The following is a 26,320-nucleotide window of genomic DNA, read 5'->3' on the forward strand; positions in this document are numbered from 1 at the left end:
TTGCTTCTCTGGGCCTCAGTTCCCTCATCTATAAAATGGGGATGGAGACTGTGAGCCCCATCTGGGACAGGGACTGTGTCCAACCCAATTTGCTTGTATCCACTCCAGTGCTTAGTAGAGTGCCTGGCTCATAGTAAGTGCTCAACAAATACCGTCATTATTATTATTATTATTATTATTACTCCATGTCCTTAGAACAGTGTTCTGTTCTCAATAGGGGCTACATAAATGCTACTGATTCGTGGGAGCTTTATCATTTTAAATAATTCAAGTTTCTGTGGGTTTTAGTGGTGGTGCATTTGTGTGATGGATATAGAGAAGAGAAGAATTCAAGTATTTGCAAAGTGATAGCAATTTTTCAAAGCATTCAATCTGTTGTATTTATTGAGCGCTTCCTGTGTGCGAAAGTACAGTTTGGCAACAGAGACGATCCAACCCAACAACGGCCTCACAGTCTAGAAGGGGAGACAGGCAACAAAACAAAACAAGTAGACGGGCATCACTACCATCAAAAAAGATAAATAGAATCCTAGATACGTATACGTCGCTACTAAAATAAATAGATGAATATGTACAAATATACACAAGTGCTGTGGGGAGGGGAAGGGGGTAGAATACTAATCAAACAGTGGTATTTATTGAGCGCTTACCGTACACCACCGAAAAGTAATTGTTTTTCATTCTCGTAGGTACTTTGGGTAATGTGGAACATGGGAACCAGTATCAAGCCAAGCTTATGTATGAACACAATCTTCAGCGAACAGCCTGCAATATGACTTACGGATCATTTGGCGGCGTGAAAGGTAACCCGAGTTCTTGTTTTCAAAATGTGACCCAGTGAATGGAGCCAGGCGTGAAACATTTGATGGCTAGGAGAAGCAGACTTTTGCCTGAAGCCCGCTGCACAGCTAAAACAAACAAAATTTAGTAGTTTACATTCCAAAATGTAAGGAGAGTTTTAAGAAAGGCGATTATATAATGAAGTCAGGAGATGCAACCAATAATGAGGTTCCCTCTTGGCCCTTCCCTGTTCAGTGTTTTTAGAAATGCTTGCTTTTGGTGGTTTTGTGCCAGTGCTAAAATTCTGTTTTCCATTTTGTGTGTAAAAGTTGTAAAATTTAGCCTTGGGACAGGAACCGCAGCCCGCACGTTATGCTCCGTTAAGACCGGGTTCGACTTCATTCCAGATGGGTTTTCACAGAAATGAAAAAGATCTGAGAACTCACTGAATCCTTCGGTTCATTCTTTCCGTAGTAAGACGTCATGTTGTTTTTCAGAGCGGACAGGTGAAAAATACTGAGACAGGTTACCATAAAATCTTGGCAAATTGCCCGGAGAACGCAGCGAGGCGAAAACGGCTCAACCCACCCTTCGTAGTGTCAGGCCGCCATGTTGGCACCCCCAGCTACTTCCCGTCCACCTCCTTGCCTAGTTTTCTGTCGGGAAGGTCAAGCTACCGGCTTGACCTTCTAGACGCCAACTCTGTCGGTGGGTGTCTTTGCCCAAGTGGCTTTGAGAAGAGCCACAGTGGGTCACTGGTTCCCGACCCCTGCCCTAGAACGCGGCGTGTGCCGGAGGGGAATCTGCTGAGAACCGCAGCAGTAGCTTAGGAAGGGTCTGAGAAGCAGAGGAGAGGGAAACTGCTCTTGGCAACGGCAGTCGTAGAGAGAGCCGACGTGGTTGGTTGAGCCGGGATCCCTCTCGCTGATGCTCTTGAGGAACCCGGTTGCTTATCGTTGTTTTCTTTCCTTTTTGTTTTTCCTTATGGTACTCGGTAAGCACTTACTATTTACCAGACGCTGTTCTGCGCGCTGGCGTCGATTCAGACTAATCGGTTTGCATCCAGTCCCTGTCCCACGTGGAGCTCACGGTCTAAGTAGGAGGGAGTAGGATTTAATCTTCAATTTACACCTGAGGTAATGGAGGCACAGAGACGTGAAGGCACTTGCCCATGGTCACACAGCAGACAAGTGGCGGGGGTAGGATTATAGAATCCAGGTCCCAGGCCCGTGGTCTTTCCACTAGGCCACGCTGCTTCTCGGCTGCTCGTCGAGAAAAGGGCCTGGGGTTTGACGAGCGCCGCGTATTTTGTCTCATTTCACACAACGGGAGTTGTAATCGGAGCTATTTCTGCTCGAACCCACTTTCCCCTATGTCTGCAGCATTGTCAGCTCGACTGGACCCTTACGCTTGTTCATTTGGTGAAAGTTCTCACTGTGACCCCTCGACTCTGCTTTCTTTCCCCGAAACCTGGGTTGGGCATAATCAGAAAGGAATGAGTCTCTTCCCCGTGTCCCCCCTTAATAATAATAATGATAATGTTGGTATTTGGTAAGCGCTTACTATGTGCAAAGCACTGTTCTAAGCGCTGGGGGGATACGAGGTGATCAGGTTGTCCCTCCTGGGGCTCCCAATCTTCATCCCCATTTTACAGATGAGGTAACTGAGGCCCAGAGAAGTGAACTGACTTGCCCAAAGTCACACAGCTGACAAGCGGCGGAGCCGGGATTAGAACCCATGACCCCTGACTCCCAAGCCCGGGCTCTTTCCTCTGAGCCACGCTGCTTTTCTAACCTTACTCCACCTAAATCCCGTATTACCTTTTCTTCCGGAAGCCGGCTGAATATAGACAGGTCTTGCTCACAAAAGAAACAAAAACGGCAGAATTCTTTACATTCGGAGTCGGAAAAACTCAAACGGGTGGTGGTACTTTAGAGAAATCACAACAAATTTGGCGTTCAGGAGAGGCAGCACCGTGCTTGAGATTATTTGAGAAGCAGCGGGGCTCAGTGGAAAGAGCCCGGGCTTGGGAGTCCGAGGTCATGGGTTCGAATCCCGGCTCTGCCACTTGTCAGCTGGGTGACTGTGGGCGAGTCACTTCACTTCTCTGGGCCTCAGTTACCTCATCAGGAAAATGGGGATGAAGACTGTGAGCCTCACGTGGGACAACCTGATTACCTTGTGTCTACCCCGGCGCTTAGGACTGTGCTCTGCACGTAGTAAGCGCTTAACAAATACCGACAGTATTATTGTCAAGTTTCATCCTGTATAAATTGTGCTCTTCTCTTTCTTGTAGTACCTGGTCAGATTAGTAGCTAAACTTCAGGAGAACAGAGAGGCGTTTGGGAATTTCGTGACATTCCTGGGACCTTTATTTAATGTGATTCCCAACTGTTAGTCTGTAATAGCAATTAATACTTTGTTCGTATATCATAGCTTTCATCCGGGGATCTCAGGATGCTTTGCTAACCATCCATCATTCACTTCCCACCCCCGGGAGATAATTCCAATTCTTTTTTTCCCCCTCCTGTTTTCCCATCTGGAGGCCGAGAGGAGAAAAATAAGGTCAGGGTTGTACATTAACAATTCTACCCTTCATTTTTGATAGATTTAAACGCTTGGAACGGGGCCTTACCCAGGGAAGCAGCGTGGTGTGGTCGTAAGAGCACGGGCCCGGGAGTCTGAAGGTCATGGGTTCTAATGCCGGCACCGCTACTCGTCTGCTGTGTGGTCTTGGGCAAGTCACTTCACTTCTCTGCGCCTCACTTACCTCATCTGTAAAATGGGGATTGAGACGGTGAGCCCCTATGCGGGACAGGGACTGTGTCCACCCCGATTTGCTTGTGTCCATTCCAGTGCTCAGTCCCGTGCCTGGTACCGATAGGCACCCCAGTGCTCAATACAGTGCCTGGTACGTAGTAAGCACTTTACAAATAGAGAAACGGCGTCGCTCAGTGGAAAGAGCACGGGTTTGGGAGTCAGAGGTCACGGGTTCTAATCCCGGCTCCGCCGCTCGCCCGCTGTGTGACTTTGGGCAAGTCGCTTCACTTCTCTGGGCCTCAGTTCCCTCATCTGTCAAATGGGGATTAAAACTGTGAGCCCCACGTGGGACAGCCTGATCACCTTGTATCCCCCCAGCGCTTAGAACGGTGCTTTGCACATAGTAAGTGCTTAACAAGTACCAACATTATTATTATTCTCTGGGCTTCAGTTCCCTCATCTGTCAAATGGGGATTAAAACGTGAGCCCCACGTGGGACAACCTGATCACCTTGTATCCCCCCAGCGCTTAGAACGGTGCTTTGCACATAGCGCTTAACGAATACCAACGTTATTAAATACCTTTATTGTTATCATTATTATTACCTGTGAGGCTCCCCCAAATCAGGCTCGTCTCAGTTAGGCTGGCTTGGCTCTCCGGGTCATTGGATTTTTTTTTTTTTAAAGGAAAATCCTCCTTCTGGGGAAGGAAGGCCTGAAGGAAAGAGGGATTAATCAATCAGTCAATCAGTCGTATTTATTGAGCACTTACTGTACTGAGCTTTTGGGAGAGTACAGTATAACAGAGCTGGTAGACTCATACCCTTCTCGTAATGAACTCAGTCTAGCGAGGGAGACGGACGATAATATAAATTAATTAATTACGATAGGGATTATTAACAAGAATGGGAAGAGTGATATTCCAGTTTTAAAATCACTTCAGCCCAGCTTTTCTTACCGGGGTTTCCTGCAATGCTCATCTCTGCTCAGTGCTTTGCACATAGTAAGCGCTTAACAAATGACATCATTATTATTATCTCTCAGCCTGCTACTTTCTCCCAAGAAAATACTCCGAGGGGTTTAGGCGCACCAAACTTTTTTTACTCTTTGCATTTAGAATTCCTCTACTCCTTTTGTCCGACCTGATTATCTTGTATCTACCCCGATGCTTTAGCACAGTGCTTGGCCTTTAGTAAGTGCTTAACCAATTCCACAATTCTCATTTGTTGTTCTTTAGAACCAAATTCAGATTTCTTTGATGGGCGTTTTCTACCTATCTCTTCCCGACCTTTGATTCATTCGTTCAGTAGTATTTATTGAGCGCTTACTATGTGCAGAGCAGTGTACTAAGCGCTTGGAATGTACAAATCAGTAACAGAGACAGTCCCTGCCCTTTGACGGGCTTACGGTCTAATCGGGGGAGACGGACAGGCGAGAACAATAGCAATAAATAGAATCGGGGGGATGGGCATCACATTAAAACAATAGCAAATAAGTAGAATCAAGGTGATGTACATCTCATTAACAAAATAGATAGGGTAATGAAAATATATACAGTCGAGCGGACGAGTACAGTGCTGAGGGGAGGGGAAGGGAGAGGGGGAGGAGCAGAGGGAAAGGGGGGAAAGGAGGGTTTGGCTGCGGAGAGGTGAAGCGGGGGGTAGAGGAAGCAGAGGGAAAAAGGGGGGAGCTCTGTCTGGGAAGGCCTCTTGGAGGAGGTGAGCTGTAAGTAGGGTTTCGAAGAGGGGAAGAGAATCAGTTTGGCGGAGGTGAGGAGGGAGGGCGTTCCGGGACCGCGGGAGGACGCGGCCCGGGGGTCGACGGCGGGACGGGCGAGAACGGGGGACGGCGAGGAGGTGGGCGGCGGAGGAGCGGAGCGTGCGGGGTGGGCGGTGGAAAGAGAGAAGGGAGGAGAGGTGGAGGGGGCGAGGTGGTGGAGAGCCTCGAAGCCTAGAGTGAGAAGTTTTCGTTTCGTGCAGAGGTCGATGGGCAACCACTGGAGGTTTTTAAGAAGGGGAGTGACATTCCCAGAGCGTCTCTGCGGGAAGATGAGCCGGGCAGCGGAGTGGAAAAGTTCTTCGGAAGTCTTCCTTCCAAAATGTGCATGCAGGGAAAGCCTTCCGCAGGTGTTTCGCAAGGGACCGGTGTGTAAACGTTTTTTTAACGGGGCCTTATGAAGCACAACGGAGAGATGGAGGAACCGAGAGAAAACACGTAGCCGAGAGAAATTCAAGTCTTTTTGACGGAATCTGCGGAGGACGAGCCTAAAAACAGGTGATAGGGTGACGTTAGCAAAGGCCGTGCCAGAGAGCCGGGACCGATTCCTTCGGGGCTGATGGAGATTTCATCCCGGCTCTCGTCTCCTTCTGAGCGCAGCCCCGGCATCCTGTGCCGTTAGCGTGTTCTACGGAATGACAGACCGTATCTCCGGCCGCTGTCCCGTTGGACTCGCCCCTCCTGGCCTAGACGGGCCGGTAGTGTGGGTGGAAAGGATTCCAGTGGGGGACCCGATGGGACGTGGATGAAGGACAGAGCTCCAGAGCTGTTCTGCTGGAGAGAATTGTAGGAACGGCACAGGGCGTTACGATTGTGTGATTTACGGCACGGTAGCGGTCCGGAGCTCCACATTCACCCCGGTGGACCCCGCGGTGGCCTGGGAAGGTTGTTCTTCCTCATGGGGCTTAATAATAATAATAATAATAATAGTAACTGTGGTGTTTAAGTGCTTACTCACGTGCCTGGCACTGTTCCGAGCGCTGAGGTGGATCCAAGCGAATTGGTTCGGACACAGTCCCTGTCCCGCGTGGAGGCTCACGGTCTTAATCCCCATTTTCCAGATGAGGTGACTGAGGCCCAGAGAAGCGAAGGGACTCGCCCACCCTCACACAGCAGACAAGCGGCTGAGGCGGAATTAAAACTTATGACTTTCTGACCGCCGGGCCCGTGCTCATCCACTACACCGGCCTGCTTCAGAGTCAGCGTTAGAGGAGTCCTCCCTTTCTCTCTCCATCCAAGCTGTCAATCCGGGCGATTGTCCTATACCGCCGTGATTATCGGTTTCCTGGCTGGCCTCCCTGCCTCCTGTCTCTCCCCTCTCCGGCCCACACTTCCCTCTGCTGCCTGGCTCGTTTTTCTACAGAAACGTTCAGTCCAGGTTTCCCCACTCCTCCAGGACCTCCAGCCTGTCCTGCCGAAGAGCTCTGGAGAGAAAGCAACGGCTAACGCCGAGCCCGTAGGTGCGATAACCGCCGTCCGCCCCTCCCCAAATCCCTGCGGAAAGGGTGGCTTTACCCATCGTCATCAAATGCCAGCAAATGGTTTCCGATCCATCCAGATTGTCTTATCTTCTGCCATACCTGTGGTCGTTCTGGCATGTATATCCATCCGATTTCCGGGTTAAAAAAAAAAAAACCAAGAGAAGTGGTTTACCACTGCCTTCTTCCGTGCTGTTAAAACTTGTCTCTGCCGTTACCTTTGATTGATTGATTGATTCATTCAATCAATCCTATTTATCGAGCGCCTACTGTGTGCAGAGCGCTGTACTAAGCGCTTGGAAAGTACAGTTCAGCAACAGAGAGACAATCCCCGCCCACGACGGGCCCACGGTTTAGCGGGGGGGAGCCAGACATCAAAACAAGTAAGCAGGCATCAATAGCATCAAAAAAAGAAATAGAATTAGAGATGTATATACACACAACAGAACAAGTAAAGCAGACATTAATAGAAATAAATAGAAGTATAGATATGTACTTATATGCACAAGTGCTGTGGGTTGGGGGGTGGTGTTGAACAAAGGATGTTCAACATTTTCAATCACGTGATCATCCTCCTTTGACTGTTTCCCACACCACTGCTGCCCAGCACAGGTGAAACAACTTTGTCGATAATAATGTTGGTATTTGTTAAGCGCTTACTATGTGCAGAGCACCGTTCTAAGCGCTGCGGGAGATACAGGGTAATCAGGTTGTCCCACGTGAGGCTCCCGGTTAATCTCCATTTTACAGATGAGGTAACTGAGGCACAGAGAAGTGAAATGACTCGCCCACAGTCACACAGCTGACAAGTGGCAGAGCCGGGAGTCGAACCCATGACCTCTGACCCCGAAGCCCGGGCTCTTTCCACTGAGCCGTCGATGCTCATATATCTACTGTAATTGTCAGAGGTCTTCTCCTTTTCTTCCGGGGTGAGATTAAATATATATATATATATATATTTGTTAAGCACTTACTATGTGCAGAGCACTGTTCTAAGCGCTGGGGTAGACACAGGCTAATCAGGTTGTCCCACGTGAGGCTCACAGTCTTAATCTCCATTTTCCAGATGAGGTAACTGAGGCCCAGAGAAGTTAAGTGACTTGCCCACGGTCACACAGCTGACAAGTGGCGGAGCTGGGATACGAACCCATGACCTTACGTACATTTATACACATGCTTATGTATATGTATGTTTATATGTATGTATGTGTATATAAGTCTATTTTACTGTTTCAGTTGTGAAAAATCAACTGAATCAAGAAAAATAAAAGCCGGCTCGCAAAAAACCTTATTGCAACCACACTCTGGAAAGGGATTTTTGAAAACTGAATCGCAATATGATCATTCTTTATAACATTTAAGTGTTTCCGTTGCGTACGATGCCGTAGGAAGGGATGGGGAAAGGCACCTGTGGAAATCGTATTAGCAATTCACTACGAAATACGAGGATAATCCAGACATGAGCTGAATAATAATAATAATACGGTTGTTTTTTGTTTATGAAGAAGCCACCGCTGAATGTGAGAACTTATCCCGTAAACTCATGGTGGGTAGGGAGCTCGTCTACTAACTCTGTTATGGCGTACTCTCCCGAGCGCTCAGTACAGTGCTCTGCACCCAGCAAGCGCTCGATGAGTGCCGTTGGTGATGATGATGTATGGATGTGGCAGAAACGAACTCTGTCTGCGTTGTCTGCGTGTGAAGATGGGACTGTTCGTCGCCTTCCTATCTGTTATTGCTTCGTAAGATGGAAGTTCACCCGGCACAGCCCTCTGGTGAACCATTTTAGAGTCTGGTGATGCAGGCAATATCTGGGACACATTTTCTCTATAATTCTCCATTTTGAGGGTTGGCGGAGCATTCCTAATTAGGACGATTCAGTCATGCGATTCGATAGTATTTATTGAGCGCTTTACTACGTCCAGAGCACTGTACAAAGCGCTTGGAATGTACAGTTCGGCAACAGATAGAGACCATCCTTGCCCAATATCGGGCTCAAATTCAGGCACCCGGTGCCTTGAAGACCACCGCCGCTTCCTCATCGGCAACGGAGCTACCAATATCCCGGGCTGCCTGCTTGCCGAAGACTTTCGGGACCTCCAGATCTGCAGGTCTTTGCATCCGTTCTGTCGCCCTTTCCCCCTCCCCGTTCCACGTAACCTCCCAAACTGAAATTAGCTAATTTTGTCCGGGGATGAACCCAGGCCTACTGAATAGTCAATACCGCTTTAAAAAGTACTTTAAAAAGAATCTCCTGCGAATGTGAGGGCCACCCTCAACAGTGGCATAAGAAACAGAAGTGTCTGGTCCTGCGGGGGGTGTGGAGATGTATCCGGAGTGACAGGAATCACGGAGTCTTGCGCCGGGAACGGTGGCCAGCCTCGGCCCCGACACTCCCGGACGAAGAAAGAAGCCGCGGGAAGGAACGGGTTATAGGGACGGTGATTTGGCCCGTCGCCGTTTGGACTCTCTCTTCCCTGTCATTCGTTTTCCTACTTGGGGCACCCAGTGCAGTGCGATAGTAGGTGGGCTTGTTGCAGCGTGGCCTGCTGGAAAGAACGTAGGCCTGGGAGTCGGGAGATCTGGGTTCCAATCCTTACTCTGGCACTCGCCCGCTGTGCGACCTCGGGCGAGCAGCTTGGCTTTTCTGGGCCTCAGTTTCCTCATTTGTAAAATCGGGGTAGTGATGATCACAGTAAGCGGTGCACTAAATTCTGGGGTTAGATAAGAGGTAACCGAGTCCCACGTGAGACTCGCGATCCAAGGTGGAGGGAGAACAGATATCGAATCCGTATTATGCAGGTGAGGGAAACGAGGTCCAGGGAAGCTAAACGACTTGCCTCGGGTCGCACAGACGGTAAGCGGCGGAGCCGGAATTAGAACCCAGATCCTCTAACGCCCAGGCCAGTGCTCTTTCCACTAGGCCACGCTGCTTCCTCCTCTCTTTGCCCATATGGAACAGAGTCTCCGTCTGACCTAATTATCTGGCGTCCACCTCAGGGCTCAATACAGTGCTTGGCACACAGGAGGCGCCCGATAAATACGATTGAATGAAATACCACCCTTGTTAGCCGGGAATGTCACCGTTTTTGTTGTACTGTACTTTCCCGAACGCTTAATACAGTGCTCTGCACACAATATACGCGACCGAACGAGTGAATGAACGAGCTAAGCGCTTGCAAAGGACCCGTTGGTGCCCCAAGTGACCCCAGCCAAGTGCTGAGGTACCGAGGTCCGACCAGAGGTTGCCCTTCGGGCTGCCGACGTCTTTTCTGCGTCACACGGTTGTTTTTCGGAATTCCCGCTGGGCCTGGCCACCTCAGAGATGGCCCTTGACCGACGAAGCAGTGGCATTTAGGGAGAGCTTACCGCGTACTAAGTACTGAGCACTTGGAGAAGGACAGGATGAGAGATTTGGTAGATGCCATCCCTGCCCACAAAGAGCTTACAGTGTGGCTCGGGAGTCAGAGGTCGTGGATTCTGATCCCGGCTCCGCAGCTCGGCGACTTTGGGCAGATGGTTTCACCTCTCTGGGCCTCAGTTCCTTCATCTGTAAAATGGGGATAAAGACTTGGGACGAGCTCGTATCTACCCCAGCGCTTGGATCGGTGCCTGGCACGTAGTAAGCGCTTAACAAATGCCTTCATTATTATAACGTTGGTATTTGTTAAGCGCTTACAATGTGCCAAGCACCGTTCAAAGCGCCGGGGTAGATACAGGGTCATCAGGTTGTCCCTCGTGAGGCTCACGGTCTCGATCCCCGTTTTACAGATGAGGTAACGGAGGCACAGAGAAGTTCGGTGACTCGCCCGCAGTCGCCCAGCTGCCAAGTGGCGGGGCCGGGATTCGAACCCATGACCTCCGTCTCCCTAGCCCGGGGGTCTTTCCACTGAGCCCCGCTGCTTCTCCCGGGGAGGGTCGTGGTCAGGCCGCACCACAACCCCAGGCCTCGGCCCCCCTGCAGCGTGATCCGCCATCATTCATTCATTCAGTAGTATTTATTGAGCGCTTACTATGTGCAGAGCACCGGACTGAGCGCTTGGAATGGACAATTGGGCGACAGATGGAGACCGTCCCTGCCCGGTGACGGGCATCACAGGTCTGCTGTGTGACCTCGGGCGAGTCACTTCACCTCTCTGGGGCTCAGTTCCCTCATCTGTAAAATGGGTTTGAAGACCGTCAGCCCCATGCGGGACAGAGATTGGGTCCAACCTGATGAGCTTGTAATAATAATAGGGATAATGTTGGAATTTGTTTAAGGGCTTACTATGCGCAGAGCACTGTTCTAAGCGCCGATAGGTATCTACTCCAGCGCTTAGAACAGTGCTTGGCACATAGTAAGCGCTTACCAGATGCCGTAAAAAAATAAAGAGGACGACCCCCTCTGGTCAGAAGGCTTCCTTGGAGATGGCAGAACGCCAGACTAGAATCCCGATTCCCAAAACAGTGTTTTTTCCGCAGGATTGACAGCAGGTTTTTAAAAAGTATTATTATTTCTATCGGTGGTGATGATAATAATAATATAAGAACAATAACGGTCGCCCCACCCCATTAAAAAAACTAGTTGGAAAAATCCGATAAGCGTCAGTAGGAGCAAGTGACGAGAAACGGTGTCGCCTGGTGAAAAGAGCATGGCTCGGGAGTCGGAGGAGCTGAGTTCTAATCCCGTCTCTGCCACTCACCTGCTGTACGACCTTGGTCGGATCAGTTCTCGAGACCTCCGTCTCCTCATCTGTAAAACGGGCATTCGTTACCTGTTTTCTCTCCTACGTGGACTGTGAGCCCCATGTGGGACAGGGACTGTGTCCAGCCTGATAAACCTGTGTCCACCCCAGTGCTTAGAACGGTGCCTGGCGGATAGTAAGCGCTTAACGAATTCCGTGATATTAATTGAGAAGCGGCGCGGCTCAGTGGCAGGAGCCCGGGCTTGGGAGTCAGAGGTCACGGGTTCGAATCCCGGCTCCGCCGCTCGGCAGCTGGGTGACTTGCCCCCAGTCTGGAAAATGGGGATTAACTTGACCTCATCTGGAAAATGGGGATTAACCGCGAGCCTCACGTGGGACAGCCCGATGACCCCGTTATCTCCCCCAGCGCTTAGAACGGTGCTCTGCACATAGTAAGCGCTTAACAGATACCGACATTATCATTATTAATAACGAGAGGCTTTCTTGAGAAGCGGTGCGGCTCAATGGAAAGAGCCCGGGCTTGGGAGTCAGAGGTCATGGGTTCGAATCCCGGCTCCGCCACCTGGCAGCCGTGTGACCTGGGGTAAGTCACTTAATAATAATAATGTTGGTATTCGTTAAGCGCTTACTATGTGCCGAGCACCGTTTTGAGCGCCGGGGTAGACACAGGGGAATCAGGTTGTCCCACGTGGGCCTCACAGTCTTCATCCCCATTTTACAGATGAGGTCACTGAGGCACCGAGAAGTGAAGTGACTCGCCCAAAGTCACACGGCTGACAAGTGGCCGAGCCGGGGTTCGAACCCGTGACCTCTGACTCCGAAGCCCGTGCTCTTTCCACTGAGCCATGCTGCTTCTCTGTTCCTCAGTTCCCTCGTCGGTAAAATGGCGATTAACCGTGAGCCTCACGTGGGGCGACCCGATGACCCTGTATCTCCCCCGGCGCTTGGACCAGTGCTCGGCACGTAGTAAGCGCTTAACGAATGCCAACGTGGTTATTTATGTACGATGAACGAACGGAAGCCCTCGCCCGCGGATGTTAACGTGCATTCGATTAGTCCGGCACCCAGTAGGCGCTCACTAAATCCGCTCAATTGATGCCCTCTGAAGCGCAGCGGCGGGGCCCGGCGGTGGGAGCAGCGATCTCTAACATGTCTTTGGCATGTGTTTAGCGTGTCAGGGCATGTCATGGGGGGAGAGCAGAACCACTAGATGGCCCTCTGAGATAATCATCCAACTAGAGAGATCCTCCGCTTGGCTCAGGTGCCTCTCATTTCGCTGAAATATTTAGCCCGACAAGACCGCGCTTTCCTCAGCGCATCCCTGCCCCGGGAGGGAAGACCCGTGTTTTCCGTCCTGTAGAGAAAACGCAAAGCGACCGAGTGGGTTCTTCATAGTAACGACGGCGTTGGTTAAGAGCTCACTCCGTGCTAAGCGCCGCGGCGGATATAAGCCGGTGGAGTCGGACGCGGTCCCCGTCCCGTATGGGGCTCCCGGTCTCCAACCCCGTTTCCGGATGGGTTGCCGAGTCCCGGAGTGGCGCGGTGACTTGCCCAGGGTCACACGGCAGACGAGCGGCGGAGCCGGGATTAGGACCCGGGGCCTCCCGACTCCCGGGCCCGCGTTGTAGCCACCGAGCCGTGCTGCTTCTCTAATTATAAGATACTCAGTGTCTTAGAGAGGGGAAGGACAAGCATTTTCGTCCCGTTTTACAGATGAGGCCCAGAAGAGTGAAGTGACTTGTCACACGTGTCACACGGTGTCACACGTCCATCCGACAAGCGGCGGAGCCGGGATTGATGATGATGATAACGTTGGTATTTGTTAAGCGCTTACTGTGTGCCGAGCACCGGTCTAAGCGCTGGGGTAGACACGGGGGAATCGGGTTGTCCCACGTGGGGCTCACGGTCTTAATCCCCATTTTACAGATGAGGTAACTGAGGGACCGAGAAGTGAAGTGACTTGCCCAAAGTCACACCGCTGACAAGCGGTCGAGCCGGGATTCGAACCCATGATCTCTGACCCCAAAGCCCGTGCTCTTTCCACTGAGCCCCGCAGCTTCTCTAAGCACTGAGCGCTGCGGTGCACACAAAGGCCATCTAGTGATCACGATCGTCGTCGTCGGTAGGGAATTTTTAAGCGCTTACTAGGTGCCAGGCTCTGTACTAAGCGCTGGGGTGCCCGCAGAGGCCATTTGTTAATCACCATCATCATTGTAATTAGGGAACTCTGTTAAGCTCTTACTATTAGAACGCGGGACCTTCTGACTCCCAGGCCTGTGCTCCGTACACCCCGCCGCGCTGCTTCGGAGCTGCCAGCGTTGCACTTCCCTTTATATCTAAGTCAGTCACTTCAACAGTATTTATTGAGCGCTTACTACGTGCAGAGCGCCGTACTAAGCGCTTGGAGTGAACAGGTCGGCAACGGATAGAGACGGTCCCTGCCCTTGGACGGGCTCACGGTCTAACCGGGGGAGACGGACAGGCGATAAATAGAGTCGAGGGGAAGAACATCTCGTAAAAACAATGGCAACTAAATAGAATCGAGGCGATGTACGTTTCGTTAACAAAATAAATAGGGGAATGGAAATATATACAGTCACGGCTCCCTCCCCCCTCAGAAAGGCGATAGAGAAACTAAAAGCAGGTCGGAAGTTGGTGCGGATGCATTTCCCCCCACCCCGGTTTTTAGAAGTAACGGTAACCGTGGGATTTGTTAAGCGCTTACTACGCGTCAGGCACTTGTACTAAACCCTGGGGTAGATGCGAGGTCGTCGGGTACGACCCCCGTCCCGCCTGGGGCTCACCGTCGCAGTCCCCGTTTTACGCATGAGGTAACCGAGGCACCGCCAAGTCGAGTGACTCGCACGAGATCGCACAGCAGACAAGCGGCAGAACTGGGACCGGAACCCAGGTCCTTCTGACTCCCTTCTGCTCTGATAATAATAATAATAATAATAATGTTGGTATCTGTTAAGCGCTTACTATGGGCAGAGCACTGTTCTAAGCGCTGGGGGAGATGCAGGGTCATCAGGTCGGCCCGCGTGAGGCTCCCATTTTGCAGACGAGGGACCGGAGGCCCGGTGAAGTGACTTGCCGGCTGACACGTGGCGGAGCCGGGATTCGAACGCATGACCTCGGACCCCTAAACCCGCGCTCCTTCCACTGAGCCCCGCCGCTCCTCTGTCGATTAGACCGTAACCCCGTCCGGGGGCGGGGACCGTCTCTATCTGTTGCCGGTTCGTCCATTCCAAGCGCTTAGTACAGTGCGCCGCACAGAGTGAGCGCTCGATAAATACCCTTGAACGAATGAATAGCGAGTAACCTAGGTGTCGGAGGGGGTTGCTTTCTCCATTTCTTTTTATTTTGAACGGAAGACGGAACGCAAAGTGGAGGGGCTGACGTCCCGGGAATTCGCGGCGAATGGGAAACCTCTCGGGATCCAATCCGCGACCGATTTGCAGATCATTTCAAGACCCCTCAAGCCATTCACAAGTCGATCAGTTAAAAGAGGGCTCGATGATGAGGATGCGTAGTTAAAGAAATACTAGAACGTAGATTTTTTTTCTTTTCAATTCCCCCTGCGCGGACAACTTGGCCAGCTTTTTAGCGCGCCGGGATTTCGGGGCGAATCCTATCCCTACGCCAATTTTTAAAAAAGGAGTAATTAATTGAAGCCGGTCGTGCTGAGCCGAGGAAGTCGATCTTCTCAAGAAGGAGTTGAAACGACCACAACCGCGAATTTCTTTGAATCGCAGAACTCTTTGCCTTAAAGGCGCTGGTTTGGTTTTTTTTCATTTAGCCTGGGCTATTAAGAAATGACGTGGCTCAGTGGAAAGAGCACGGGCTTGGGAGTCAGAGGTCATGAGTTCGAATCCCGGCTCTGCCCCTTGTCAGCTGTGTGACTGCGGGCGAGTCACTTCACTTCTCTGTGCCTCAGTTCCCTCATCTGTCAAATGGGGATTAACCGTGAGCCTCACGTGGGGCGACCTGAACACCCTGTAGCCACCCCAGCGCTTAGAACAGTGCTCTGCACATAGTAAGCGCTTAACAGATACCAACATTATCATTATTATTAAGAAATGAACTTGCTGAATCAGAGTGATGATTTGGCACTGTAAAGGCAATTATAGAAGTTGCATTTTAAATTATTCGAAGACCCTTCTAGTCAGATTCAGTTGCTCGAAGGATGTCTGATTGGGTTTTAGTAATTCCAATAAGCTCCGCTCGTCGGATTGAAAATTGGTTCGTTCGGTCGGATTGATTGAGCGCTCGCTGTGGGCGGAGCACTGTACTAAGCGCTCGGAAAGTACAGCTGGGCAACGGAGAGAGACGATCCCTACCCACCAACGGATTCACAGTCTCGAGGAGGGGGAGACGGACAACAGGACACATAGACAAGCATCAAATGAGCAATATCTAGCCCAGATCTCCTTCCGTTCTTAATTTCGATTATTTTCCCACGGTTCCGACGTCGCCTTTCTGTCTTCCTGCCGGCTCCTCCCGGTTTTAACAAACCGTTTTACCTGGACACGGTAAGGGTTTCCTAAGAATCCCATGGAAGAGTAGGAAGACGGCATTATTATTCATTCATTCATTCATTCAATAGTATTTATTGAGCGCTTACTATGTGCAGAGCACTGTACTGAGCGCTTGGAATGGACACATTGGTATTATCACTGAGACGGGTTTCTGAGTTCCACAGACGGCGGCGTCTCAAAGCCGGTCGAGCTTTTCCAGCTGCCACCGAGGGAGTCTCCTCCCGGGAACGAGGGAGGAGCCCGCGCCGGTCCTCCGGCTCCAGGATCGAGCCTCCTGCTGCTGACGGAATTGGGTCCGACGCCGCCGGTTGGCACGGTGCCACTCGCGCTCTGCCCTGCCGGTTGCGTTCCGGCTGGGCCACCGGATGATGACGACGACGATGCTGGTACCCGTTAAGCGCTTACTGTGTGCGGAGCACCGTTCTTGCCGCGCGGGAAGCGGTGGGCGGGGATGCCCGGGCCCGCAGACCGTTTTTACGTTCGGCGTCCATTCGCCGCTCCCCCTTTCCTCCTCTCCCACTCCCTTCTGTGTCGCCCGGGAGTCAGAAGGTCATGGGTTCTGACGCCGGGTCCGCCGCGCGTCTGCCGTGTGACCTTGGGTAAGTCACTTCACGTCTCTGGGCCTCGGTGACCTCATCTGTAAAATGCGGGTGGAGGCTGCGAGCCCCTCGCGAGCCCCATTTTGCTTGTATCCACCCCAGCGCTTAGTACAGCGAGTGGCACGTAGTAGGCGCTTAACCAGTACCGTGGCCATTACTTTGGAGACGCCGCGTGGCGCAGTGGAAAGAGCCCGGGCTTGGGAGTCAGAGGTCGTGGGTTCTAATGCCGACTCCGCCGCTTCTCGGTTGGTGTGACTTTGGGCAAGTCACTTAACTTCTCCGTGCCTCAGTGACCTCAGCTGCGAAATGGGGATTAAGACCGTGAGCCCCACTGGGCCAACCTGATGACCTTGTATCTACCCCACCGCTTAGAACGGTGCTTGGCACATAGTAAGTGCTTAACAACTATCACTGTGATTATTATTTGATAATTTCTATTGTCATTTTTTGTTTGTTCGTGTGGGTCTGCTGGACTATCCCTCTTCATTAATAATGTTGGCATTCGTTAAGCGCTTACTATGTGCAGAGCCCCGTTCTAAGCGCTGGGGGGATACAAGGTGATCAGGTTGTCCCACGTGGGGCTCCCGGTTTTAATCCCCATTTGACAGATGAGGGAACTGAGGCTTTATTGCCGTACTGTACTTTCCCAAGGGCTTAATACAGAGGTCTGCACACAGTAAGCGCTCAGTAAATGCTTAGAGAAGCAGCGTGGCTCAGTGGAAAGAGCACGGGCTTTGGAGTCAGGGCTCATGAGTTCGAATCCCGGCTCCGCCCCTTGTCGGCCGTGTGACTGTGGGCGAGTCACTTCGCTTCTCCGGGCCTCAGTTCCCTCATCTGGAAAATGGGGATGAAGACTGTGAGCCCCACGTGGGACAACCTGATTCCCCTGTGCCTACTCCAGCGCTTAGAACAGTGCTCTGCGCATAGTAAGCGCTTAACAAAAATACCAACATTATTAAATACGATGGAAAGAATGAATGAAAGAATGAAGATATTAAGAAACAGATCCCCACGAAGGTAGAGTAGCTTATAATCATAATTTTGAGGTTAGCGCCAAGTCCACCTCGTGACCCAAATACCAATCTTCCCCTTCCCCCCCCCCCCCCCCCCCCGAGAAGCAGCGTGGCCCAGTGGAAAGAGCATGGGCTTTGGAGTCAGAGGTCATGAGTTCGAATCCCGGCTCCGCCACTTGTCGGCTGTGTGACTGTGGGCGAGTCACTTCACTTCTCTGGGCCTCAGTTCCCTCACCTGTAAAATGGGGATTAAGACTGTGAGCCTCACGTGGGACAACCCGATTCCCCTGCGTCTACCCCAGCGCTCAGAACGGTGCTCGGCACATAGTAAGCGCTTAATAAATACCAACATTATTATTATTATTATTATGCAGCTCTAAGTAGATCATATTATCCTTTGCCTAATGATATTAACAATAATAATCGCGGTATTCGTTAAGCGCTTACTTACTATGTGCCAGGCCTTTTTCCAGGCGTGGGGTAGATACGACCTGATCGGGTTGGACAGAGGGCTCAGAGTCATAATCCTGTTTTACAGATGAGATAATCGAGGCCCCGAGAAGTGAAGCGACCTGTCCAAGGTCACACAGCAGAGAAGTGGCGGAGCCGGGATTAGAACCCATGACCTCCCGACTCCCAAGCCCGCGCTCCATCCACTACGCCGTGCTGCTTCTCTTAGTTAATTTGATAAGCACGTACTGTGGGCCGAGCACTCTGCGGAGTGCTGTCCCGTCACTTCCACAACGGCTTTTGACCTCGGACAGTCGGTTCACCCAGATTCCCGACTGGATTCGGGACACCTCACCAGGGCTCCCGCCGTCAAAATTTTGCTCCTCCACCGACTTCCAGACGGAAGCGACGAGCTGAGCTCTTCTTTTTGGGTCCCTCCGAGACCCCCGGTTTCCCTCACGTTGCTCGTTGCCCTGCTTCACTACCGAGCGCAGCCTCATTCTCTTGGGATCCTGACCGGCCCTTGATAATAATAATAATAATAATAATAATAATGGCATTTGTTAAGCGCTTACTATGTGCACACCACTGTTCTAAGCGCCGGGGAGGATACAGGGTGATCAGGTTGTCCCACGTGGGGCTCACAGTCTTCATCCCCGTTTTACAGAGGAGGTCACCGAGGCCCAGAGAAGTGAAGTGATTCGCCCCAAGTCACACCGCTGGCAAGCGGCCGAACCGGGATTTGAACCCATGACCTCTGACTCCGAAGCCCGGGCTCTTTCCGCCGAGCCGCGCCGCTTCTCCTGAACTTGCTCCCGAACTCCCCTCGGCGTCCTGGTGCGTGTTTATATCACTTCAGGAGCCAAACTTGTCCCCGTGCGGCTGGGGTCCCCCCCAACCGCCCCCAGACTTTTGCAGGGCTCCCAGCGGGAGAGCATTTGGAAGTCACGCTAGCCAAGCGGCAAGGGGATCGGTGATGATGGTGATGGTATTTGTTAAGCGCCTAGTATGCGCCGAGCACTGTTCCAAGCCCTGGGGGAGATACAAGGTACGTGAGTTGCCCCGCGTGGGGCTCGCGGTCTTCATCCCCATTTTGCAGATGAGGTCACCGAGGCACAGAGAAGTTCAGTGACTCGCCCGCGGTCCACGCAGCCGGTAAGAGGTGGGATTCCAACTCCCGACCCCCGACTCCCAAGCCCCGGCTCTCGCCACTGAGCCGCGCCGCTCCTCGCCGGCGACCTGTCGAGGTTCGAGACCGACGCGGCCGTGGAGGTTATTGAAAGCATTTCTTTGCCGGGGGTTGCCAGTCCGAGATATATTCAGACAGAAAGTTGGGCGGGGAAACGGAAGGTGCTTGGGATGCTCTAGGCAGGGTGATCCCCAGCGCTTAGAACGGCGCTCTGCACACAGTGAGCGCTTAACACGTACTATTCTTCTTCTTCTTTATAATAATGTTGGTATTGGTTAAGCGCTTACTACGTGCAGAGCACCGTTCTGAGCGCCGGGGGAGATACGGGGTCATCAGGTTAATGAGGCTCACAGTTAATCCCCATTTTCCGGATGAGGGAACTGAGGCCCAGAGAAGTGACCCGCCCACAGTCACACAGCTGCCAAGTGGCGGAGCCGGGAGTCGAACCCGTGACCCCTGACCCCGAAGCCCGGGCTCCTTCCGCCGAGCCGTCGCCGCTCCTCTCGGAAAGCTGTCGAGGAGGAGGAGGGTCTTCTTTAAGGGAGTATGGCTTCGCGGACGGAGCACGGGCCCGGGAGTCCGAAGGCCGTGGGTTCTAATCCCAGCTCCGCCGCAGGTCTGCTGGGCGTGACCTTGGGCAAGTCACTTCTCTCCTCTGGGCCTCGGTCGCCTCATCTGCCAAATGGGGATTGAGAGTGCGGGCCCTTGTGGGATGGGGCCAGTGTCCAACCTGATTAGCTCGTTCCCAGCTGGTGCTTAGAATAGAGCTTGGCACATAGTAGGCGCTTGACCAGTACCGTGATTATCGTTATTATTATTATTATTATTGTTAGCAGGCCTTGACGGAGGGCAGGGAGGGGAGCATTGCACGAGCGGTGCCTCGACGACAGCGGTCTCGCACGTGGCCCCGGGATCAGGTTCGCTCGGCTGGGGTGGCGAACGTGAGCCGGGCGGAAGGGGAGGCGATGGCGGAGAAGCGGGAGGGAGCGGGGAGTCGGATACGACTGGGAGAAGGCGGGATAGAGAAGATGACTGAGGTGACCCGGCCGCTTGGCCGCCGGGTGACCTTGGGCAAGTCACTCCACTCCTCTGGGCCTCCCTCACCTCATCTGAGAAGCAGCGCGGCTCCGTGGCAAGAGCCCGGGCTTGGGAGTCAGAGGTCACGGGTTCGAATCCCGGCTCTGCCGCTCGTCGGCCGTGTGACTGTGGGCGAGTCACTTCACTTCCCTGGGCCTCGGTGACCTCGTCTGGAAAATGGGGATGAAGACCGTGAGCCCCACGTGGGACAACCCGATTACCCTGAATCCACCCCAGCGCTCAGAACGGTGCTCGGCACGTAGTAAGCGCTTAATCAATACCAACGTTATTATCGTCCGTCGAAGGGGAATCGAGACGTTGAGCCCCACGTGGGACGGGGACTCTGTCCGGCGTAATTTGCTCGTGTCCACCCCAACGCTCAGTACGGTGCCTGGCGCGTAGTGAGCGCTTGACAGATAGTGTTATTATCGTTATTAGTAATAAGAGTGGAGAAAGAGGTGAGTTACCCCGTTTTCCTCTCCTCTTCTCCTCCCCCTAACTGATTCGGGGCTCCTTTACCCTTCTCTTGCGTGGGGGGCTACGGCGCAGTCGGGGTTTCTCTCCCCCCAGTATTTCGTCAGTCGACGGTTGTTATTTATTGAGAAGCAGCTCCTGGTGGAAGGAGCACTGACTCGTGGGTCTGAGGGCCTGGGTTCTAATCCTGGCTGGGCCGCGTCCCGCCGTGTGACCTCGGGCAAGTCCCTTATCGTCTCTAATAACGATAATAAAAATAATGTTGGTATTAAGCGCTTACTATGTGCCGCGCACCGTTCTAAACGCTGGGATTGACACAGGGGAATCAGGTTGTCCCACACGGGGCTCGCGGTCTTCATCCCCATTTTACAGACGAGGTCCCTGAGGCACAGAGAAGTTAAGTGACTCGCCCAGCGTCCCCCAGCCGACAGGTGGCAGAGCTGGGATTCGAACTCGTGACCTCGGACACCAAAGCCCGGGCTCTTTCGCCTCAGTTTTCTCACCTGGGAAACGGGGACTCAATACCTGTTCTCCCTCTCAAAGTGTGAACCCCACGTGGGTCAGCGACTGTTTCTCGTGCGCAGAATAGCCGATCGCACTCCACTGCTTAGTAGAGTGCTCGGCACACAGTGAGCATCTGACAGATACGGGGGGAGCGGCGCGGCGTAGTGGAAAGAGCACGGGTTTGGGAGTCGCGGGTCGTGGGTTCTAATCCTGCCCCCGCCACTTGTCTGCTGGGTGACCTCGGGCAAGCGGCTTCGCTTCTCTGGGCCTCAGTGACCTCGTCTGTAAAATGGGGATTCGGACTGTGAGCCCCACGCGGGACGACCCGCTTACCGTGTATCTACCCCAGCGCTTAGAACAGGGCTTGGCCCGTAGTAAGCGCTTAACAGATACCATTATTATTATTACTTTGATAATAACAATAGAATTAGCGTGTGCAGAGTACCATGCTAAGTGCTTTTAAGCAGAGGTGTGACTAAAAACACGAGACTGGTGTTTAATTTAGGAGACTTTACCGTTCTCCAGTTTCCCGCTGGTGTCTCTGCGCCGCTCGATGAGACCGACTCGTATCTGGGCTTTCCGATCACTTGAGAGTCCACCGAGTTACTTTTTCTTATGGAAAACTCAAGCCAACGTGTGCGTGCTTGGGCACGACGTAGGCGGGTAAGTTCCAACAGCCGAGGAATCGTACGTTGCTGCCCGAGGTGGAAGGACGGTGCCTTAGATCTGGGATCGAGAAGGTGGGCAGGTATGCGCCGATGATATTCTAGGAGCCCGGAGGACGATTTTAAAAATCCCAAAGCGATCGCGACCACCTCGTGGGGCGCGATTCTGTCACGTAAATAAAACTCCTCGGAACCGACGGCCCGTCGGCTGCAAGAGCGGGCCGGTTAGCGAGCGAGCCACCGTCGAGCCGGCGATCAGACCCTCGGCTGGCGGCAGTGACTTCATTCATTCATTCATTCAATAGTATTTATTGGGCGCTTACTAGGTGCAGAGCACCGTACTAAGCGCTTGGGATGAACAAGTCGGCAACAGATAGAGACGGTCCCTGCCCTTTGACGGGCTCACGGTCTAACCGGGGGAGACGGGCAGACGAGAACGATGGCGATAAATAGAGTCGAGGGGAAGGACATCTCGTAGAAACAGTGGCAACTAAATAGAATCGAGGCGATGTACATTTCATTAACAAAATAAGTGGGGTAACGGAAACATATACAGTTGAGCGGACGAGTACGGTGCTGAGGGGATGGGAAGGGAGAGGGGGAGGAGCAGAGGGAAATCCTAAGATTCAAAGCCGCCTTCCTCCTCTCCGCCGGCGCACTATTTCAGGGGTCGCCCGCCATCGCTGGAGGAGGACCCTCCCCAAGGCCATCCGGACCCTTCGATCGCTTCCCACGGATGCTCGGCCGAGGGAAAGAGCCACCGGGAAACAACCTCGCTTCCTGCGACGGTGATATTTCTAAGGAAAGATTCACGCCGTTTCCCTTCTAGGGAATAAACGCGTCTCGCCAGCAGACTTCTACAGCCCATTAGGGAGTGGAGAGAGATTAGAGAGAAATTCTAGAACGGGGCTCGCTTGGATCGTTCCCGCTCAGATGTTGAAGGAGAGGTGTTTGGGGACCTGAGAAAATTTTCCTCATGTGTTCTGAATATATTTTATAGTGTGACGTCGGGAAGTGTGAAGAACGGAAGCGTTCAGGCCCGGATTCTCGTCTTCTACTAGATTTTTCCACCTACAGGGTATTCGTTCAGGACATTCCCGATTCAAGCGCCTTGATCGAACGCTATTCCGATATCTAGTCTTTTTGTATTTTTGCGCATCTTGATGAGTAGCGCCAGGACTCACCTCGGCCAGCTTTTTTTCTGGGTCCTGGCAACCGCCCTTCGCCACGACCCGTTTCAGTTTCGTTATCAATCGCCTTAAAAATACCCGAGAGGAAAACTCATCTGTACCTGATCACCTTTGCCCCGGTCGTGGGATGTCTGGCCGCGGTCACGTGAAATAACCCGTTCGGTCATTCAGTCGGGCGTATTTGTTGAGTGCTTACTGTGTGCAGTCCCTGTCCACAAGGAGCTCTCAGTCTAGCCGGGAGGAGACAGAGGTAAATATAAATACGATTCAGAGGGATTCTCTCTGGCCGGCGGCCTTGATTTCCCCGATTCATGGACCCCGGTGCCTCCCACTGGACTCTGTCACTCGCCGGTTATTCGCTGAGCACTTACTGTGTGCTGAGTCCAGTGCAGTCGGGTCAGTAGACGCAATCCTTGCCCGCCGGGAGCTGACATTCGAGACGGGGAGAGAGACGTTAAAATGGATGACCGTTGTGGACAGTTGTGGGGCTGAGGGTGGGGTGAATATCAGGTGCTTAAAGAATACACGTCCGAGCGAAAGGGCGGTGCAGAAGGGAAGGGAAATGAGGGCTTAGTAGGGAAGGCCGGTCCTGGGCTTTTTGCAGGATCAGTCTATTTCCCTTGCAGTACTTGCCCCTTCGTCCCCGTGGTGTCTGAAGCGCAAGGGAAGTATCACCCCATCCCCCGGTGACAGTGTCAGTTAGGTAGCGACATCCACCCCACATCTAGTCTTAAAGCACTTCTGCCAGCCGCCCAGCCGAAGGCAGGAAGTCAACTTGTACTGTATTTATTTTTCGTTTTCCTTTTGCGGTACTCGTTAGCGCCGCTCTGCGCCAGGCTGCGTACTAAGCGCCGGGGTAGACCCAACCTAATCAAGGTTGTCTGCGGGGCGCAGGGTCTCAACTCCCATTTTCCAGACGAGGTCGCTGAGGCGAAGTGAAGTGACTCGCCCAGGGTTACACGAGCAGACTCGTGGCGGAGCCGGGATTTGACCCCAGGTCCTTGTTCCTCCCTGGCTCGTGCTCAATCTACTAGGCCGCGCTGCTTCTCTAAACCGCTGGCCGACCTCGAAGGCCCTCTTTTCACTCGGAAGAAATTCATCTGGGAGCTGCTGGATACTGAGGTCTTTTCTCCAGTCACACCCGCATGAGGATACGCCATGGATGATGGGTTCACGGCCCTGGAGGTTGGGAGCAGTTTTGTCCTTACTCAAAGAGGACGTCACCGAGGGTGAAATTCACGTATGGATTGAAGCAGCGCGACTCAGTGGAAAGAGCCCGGGCTGGGGAGTCAGAGGTCACGGGTTCAAATCCCGGCTCCGCCGCTTGTCAGCTGCGTGACTTTGGGCAAGTCACTTCACTTCCTCTGGGCCTCCGTTACCTCATCTGTAAAATGGGGATTAAGACTGTGAGCCGCACGTGGGACAGCAGATAACCTTCCATCTACCCCAGTGCTAACAACAGGGCTTGGCACATTGTAAGCTCTTAACGAATACCGTCGTTATTATTATTAGCGGTTAGAGCGTGGGCCTGGGAGTCGGAAGGTCATGGGTTCTAATCCCAGCTCCACCGCCGTGTGTGACCTTGGGCGAGTCGCTTCACTTCTCTTCCCCTCAGGTACCTCATCTGGAAGATGGGGATAAAGAGTGTGAGCCCTGTGTGGGACAGGGACTGTGTCCAACCTCACTAACTTCTATCTGCCCCGGCGCTCAGAACGGCGCTTGGCACATAGTAAGCGCTTAACAAGTACCACAATTAATGTTGGTATTTATTAAGCGCTTACAGTGGGCAGAGCACTGTTCTAAGCGCTGGGATATACAGGGCAATCAGGTTGTCCCACATGAGGCTCACGGTCCTGATCCCCATTTTCCAGATGAGGTAACTGAGGCCCAGAGAAGTGAAGTGACTCGCCCACAGTCGCACAGCTGACAAGTGGCAGAGCCGGGATTCGAACTCATGACCTCTGAGTCCCAAGCCCGGGCTCTTTCCACTGAGCCACGCTGCTCTTCTTCTTATTCATGTGCGATTGAAAAGGGCGATGCGCAATCCAGTCCCAGCCACAGAAACACCCCCCCCCCCACGTGCTTTCCCGTGACGGGCTGTCAGGTTTCTTGCTTGGCCTTCTACGTCCTTGCCCCTCGATGCTTCCGAAGCGTCTCTGACCAAGGGTCGTTCATTTCTGCGTCGACTCTGCGTCTGCGCCCCTTGAGCATTTGAGAGTCGTCCCGCCCCCGCAGGTGTCCCCCACTTTTAATGTCTATCCCTGCCTGTAGACTGGAAGCTCCTTGTGGGCGGGGCCCGTTGCCGACGAGATCTGCCGTGCTGTGTTTTCCCAGGACCTCAGTGCAGTGCTTTGCGCGTAGTAAGCGCTCGATAAATGGAGAGGCAGCACGGCCCAGGGGAGAGGTGTCCACGGGCCCGGGAGCCGGAGGACCTGGGTTCTTATCCCGGCTCTGCCAAATGCTTGTCGTGTGACCCTGGGCCGGTGACTTGACTTCTCCATTCATCCATTCGGTCATATTTATTGAGCGCTCACTGTGGACAGGGCGCTGTACTAAGCGCTAGGGAGAGTCCAAAACAATAAACGGACACATGCCTCGCTTCTCCTGGCCTCCCTCTTAGGCTGTGAGCCTCACTCGGGGCAGGGACTGCATCTAACCTGATCCACTTGTATCCGTCGCAGCGCTCAGAAGAGTGTTTGACCCATGCTGATTGCTGAACTAAAACCGTTGAAAAAAATCGCGTTCATTGATTGATTGACTGTTTAATCGCAACGTGCACTGCTGGACCGGCCACGGAGATTTGAAAGCAGCCCTTTGACCACCCCCTATCAAATACACCAACAAAGTAGGAAATCAAATGAAAAAGACCAACACGGCCTTACAGGGATTGACCGACCCCGGTCCCTACTTCACTTTGCTGCCCAGATGGTTTTTCTACAGAGACGCTCAGGACCCATCACCCGGCTCCTCCGAAATCTCCAGCGGTTCCCCATCTCCCTCCAAGCAAAAACTCCTCACCGCTGGCTTTAAAAGCGGTCCATCACCCTGCCCCCTCCTACCTCACCTCGCCTCTCTCCTCGTAACCTTCTCACCGCGCCTCGATCTCGCCTGTCTCTCGTCGCCGACCCCGGCCCACGTCCGCC

At 52.8% G+C, this 26,320-nt stretch overlaps 1 protein-coding gene across 7 annotated transcripts in view; it reads left to right on the plus strand.

Moving 5' to 3' along the window:
* BBS9 (Bardet-Biedl syndrome 9) overlaps positions 1-26,320 on the plus strand; it is a 483,236-nt gene that overhangs the window by 26,927 nt on the left and 429,989 nt on the right. For all 7 annotated transcript variants that reach the window (XR_005661271.1, XM_039915128.1, XM_039915127.1 and 4 more), the window contains one exon: positions 690-803. Coding sequence is in view for 6 of the 7 variants with exons in the window: in XM_039915128.1 (XP_039771062.1) it covers positions 690-803 (114 nt within the window). In the remaining variant the exon portion in view is untranslated. The remainder of the gene's footprint in view (positions 1-689; positions 804-26,320) is intronic.

Source organism: Ornithorhynchus anatinus, chromosome 21 (genome assembly GCF_004115215.2).
Source record: "Ornithorhynchus anatinus isolate Pmale09 chromosome 21, mOrnAna1.pri.v4, whole genome shotgun sequence".
Classification (NCBI taxonomy): domain Eukaryota; kingdom Metazoa; phylum Chordata; class Mammalia; order Monotremata; family Ornithorhynchidae; genus Ornithorhynchus; species Ornithorhynchus anatinus.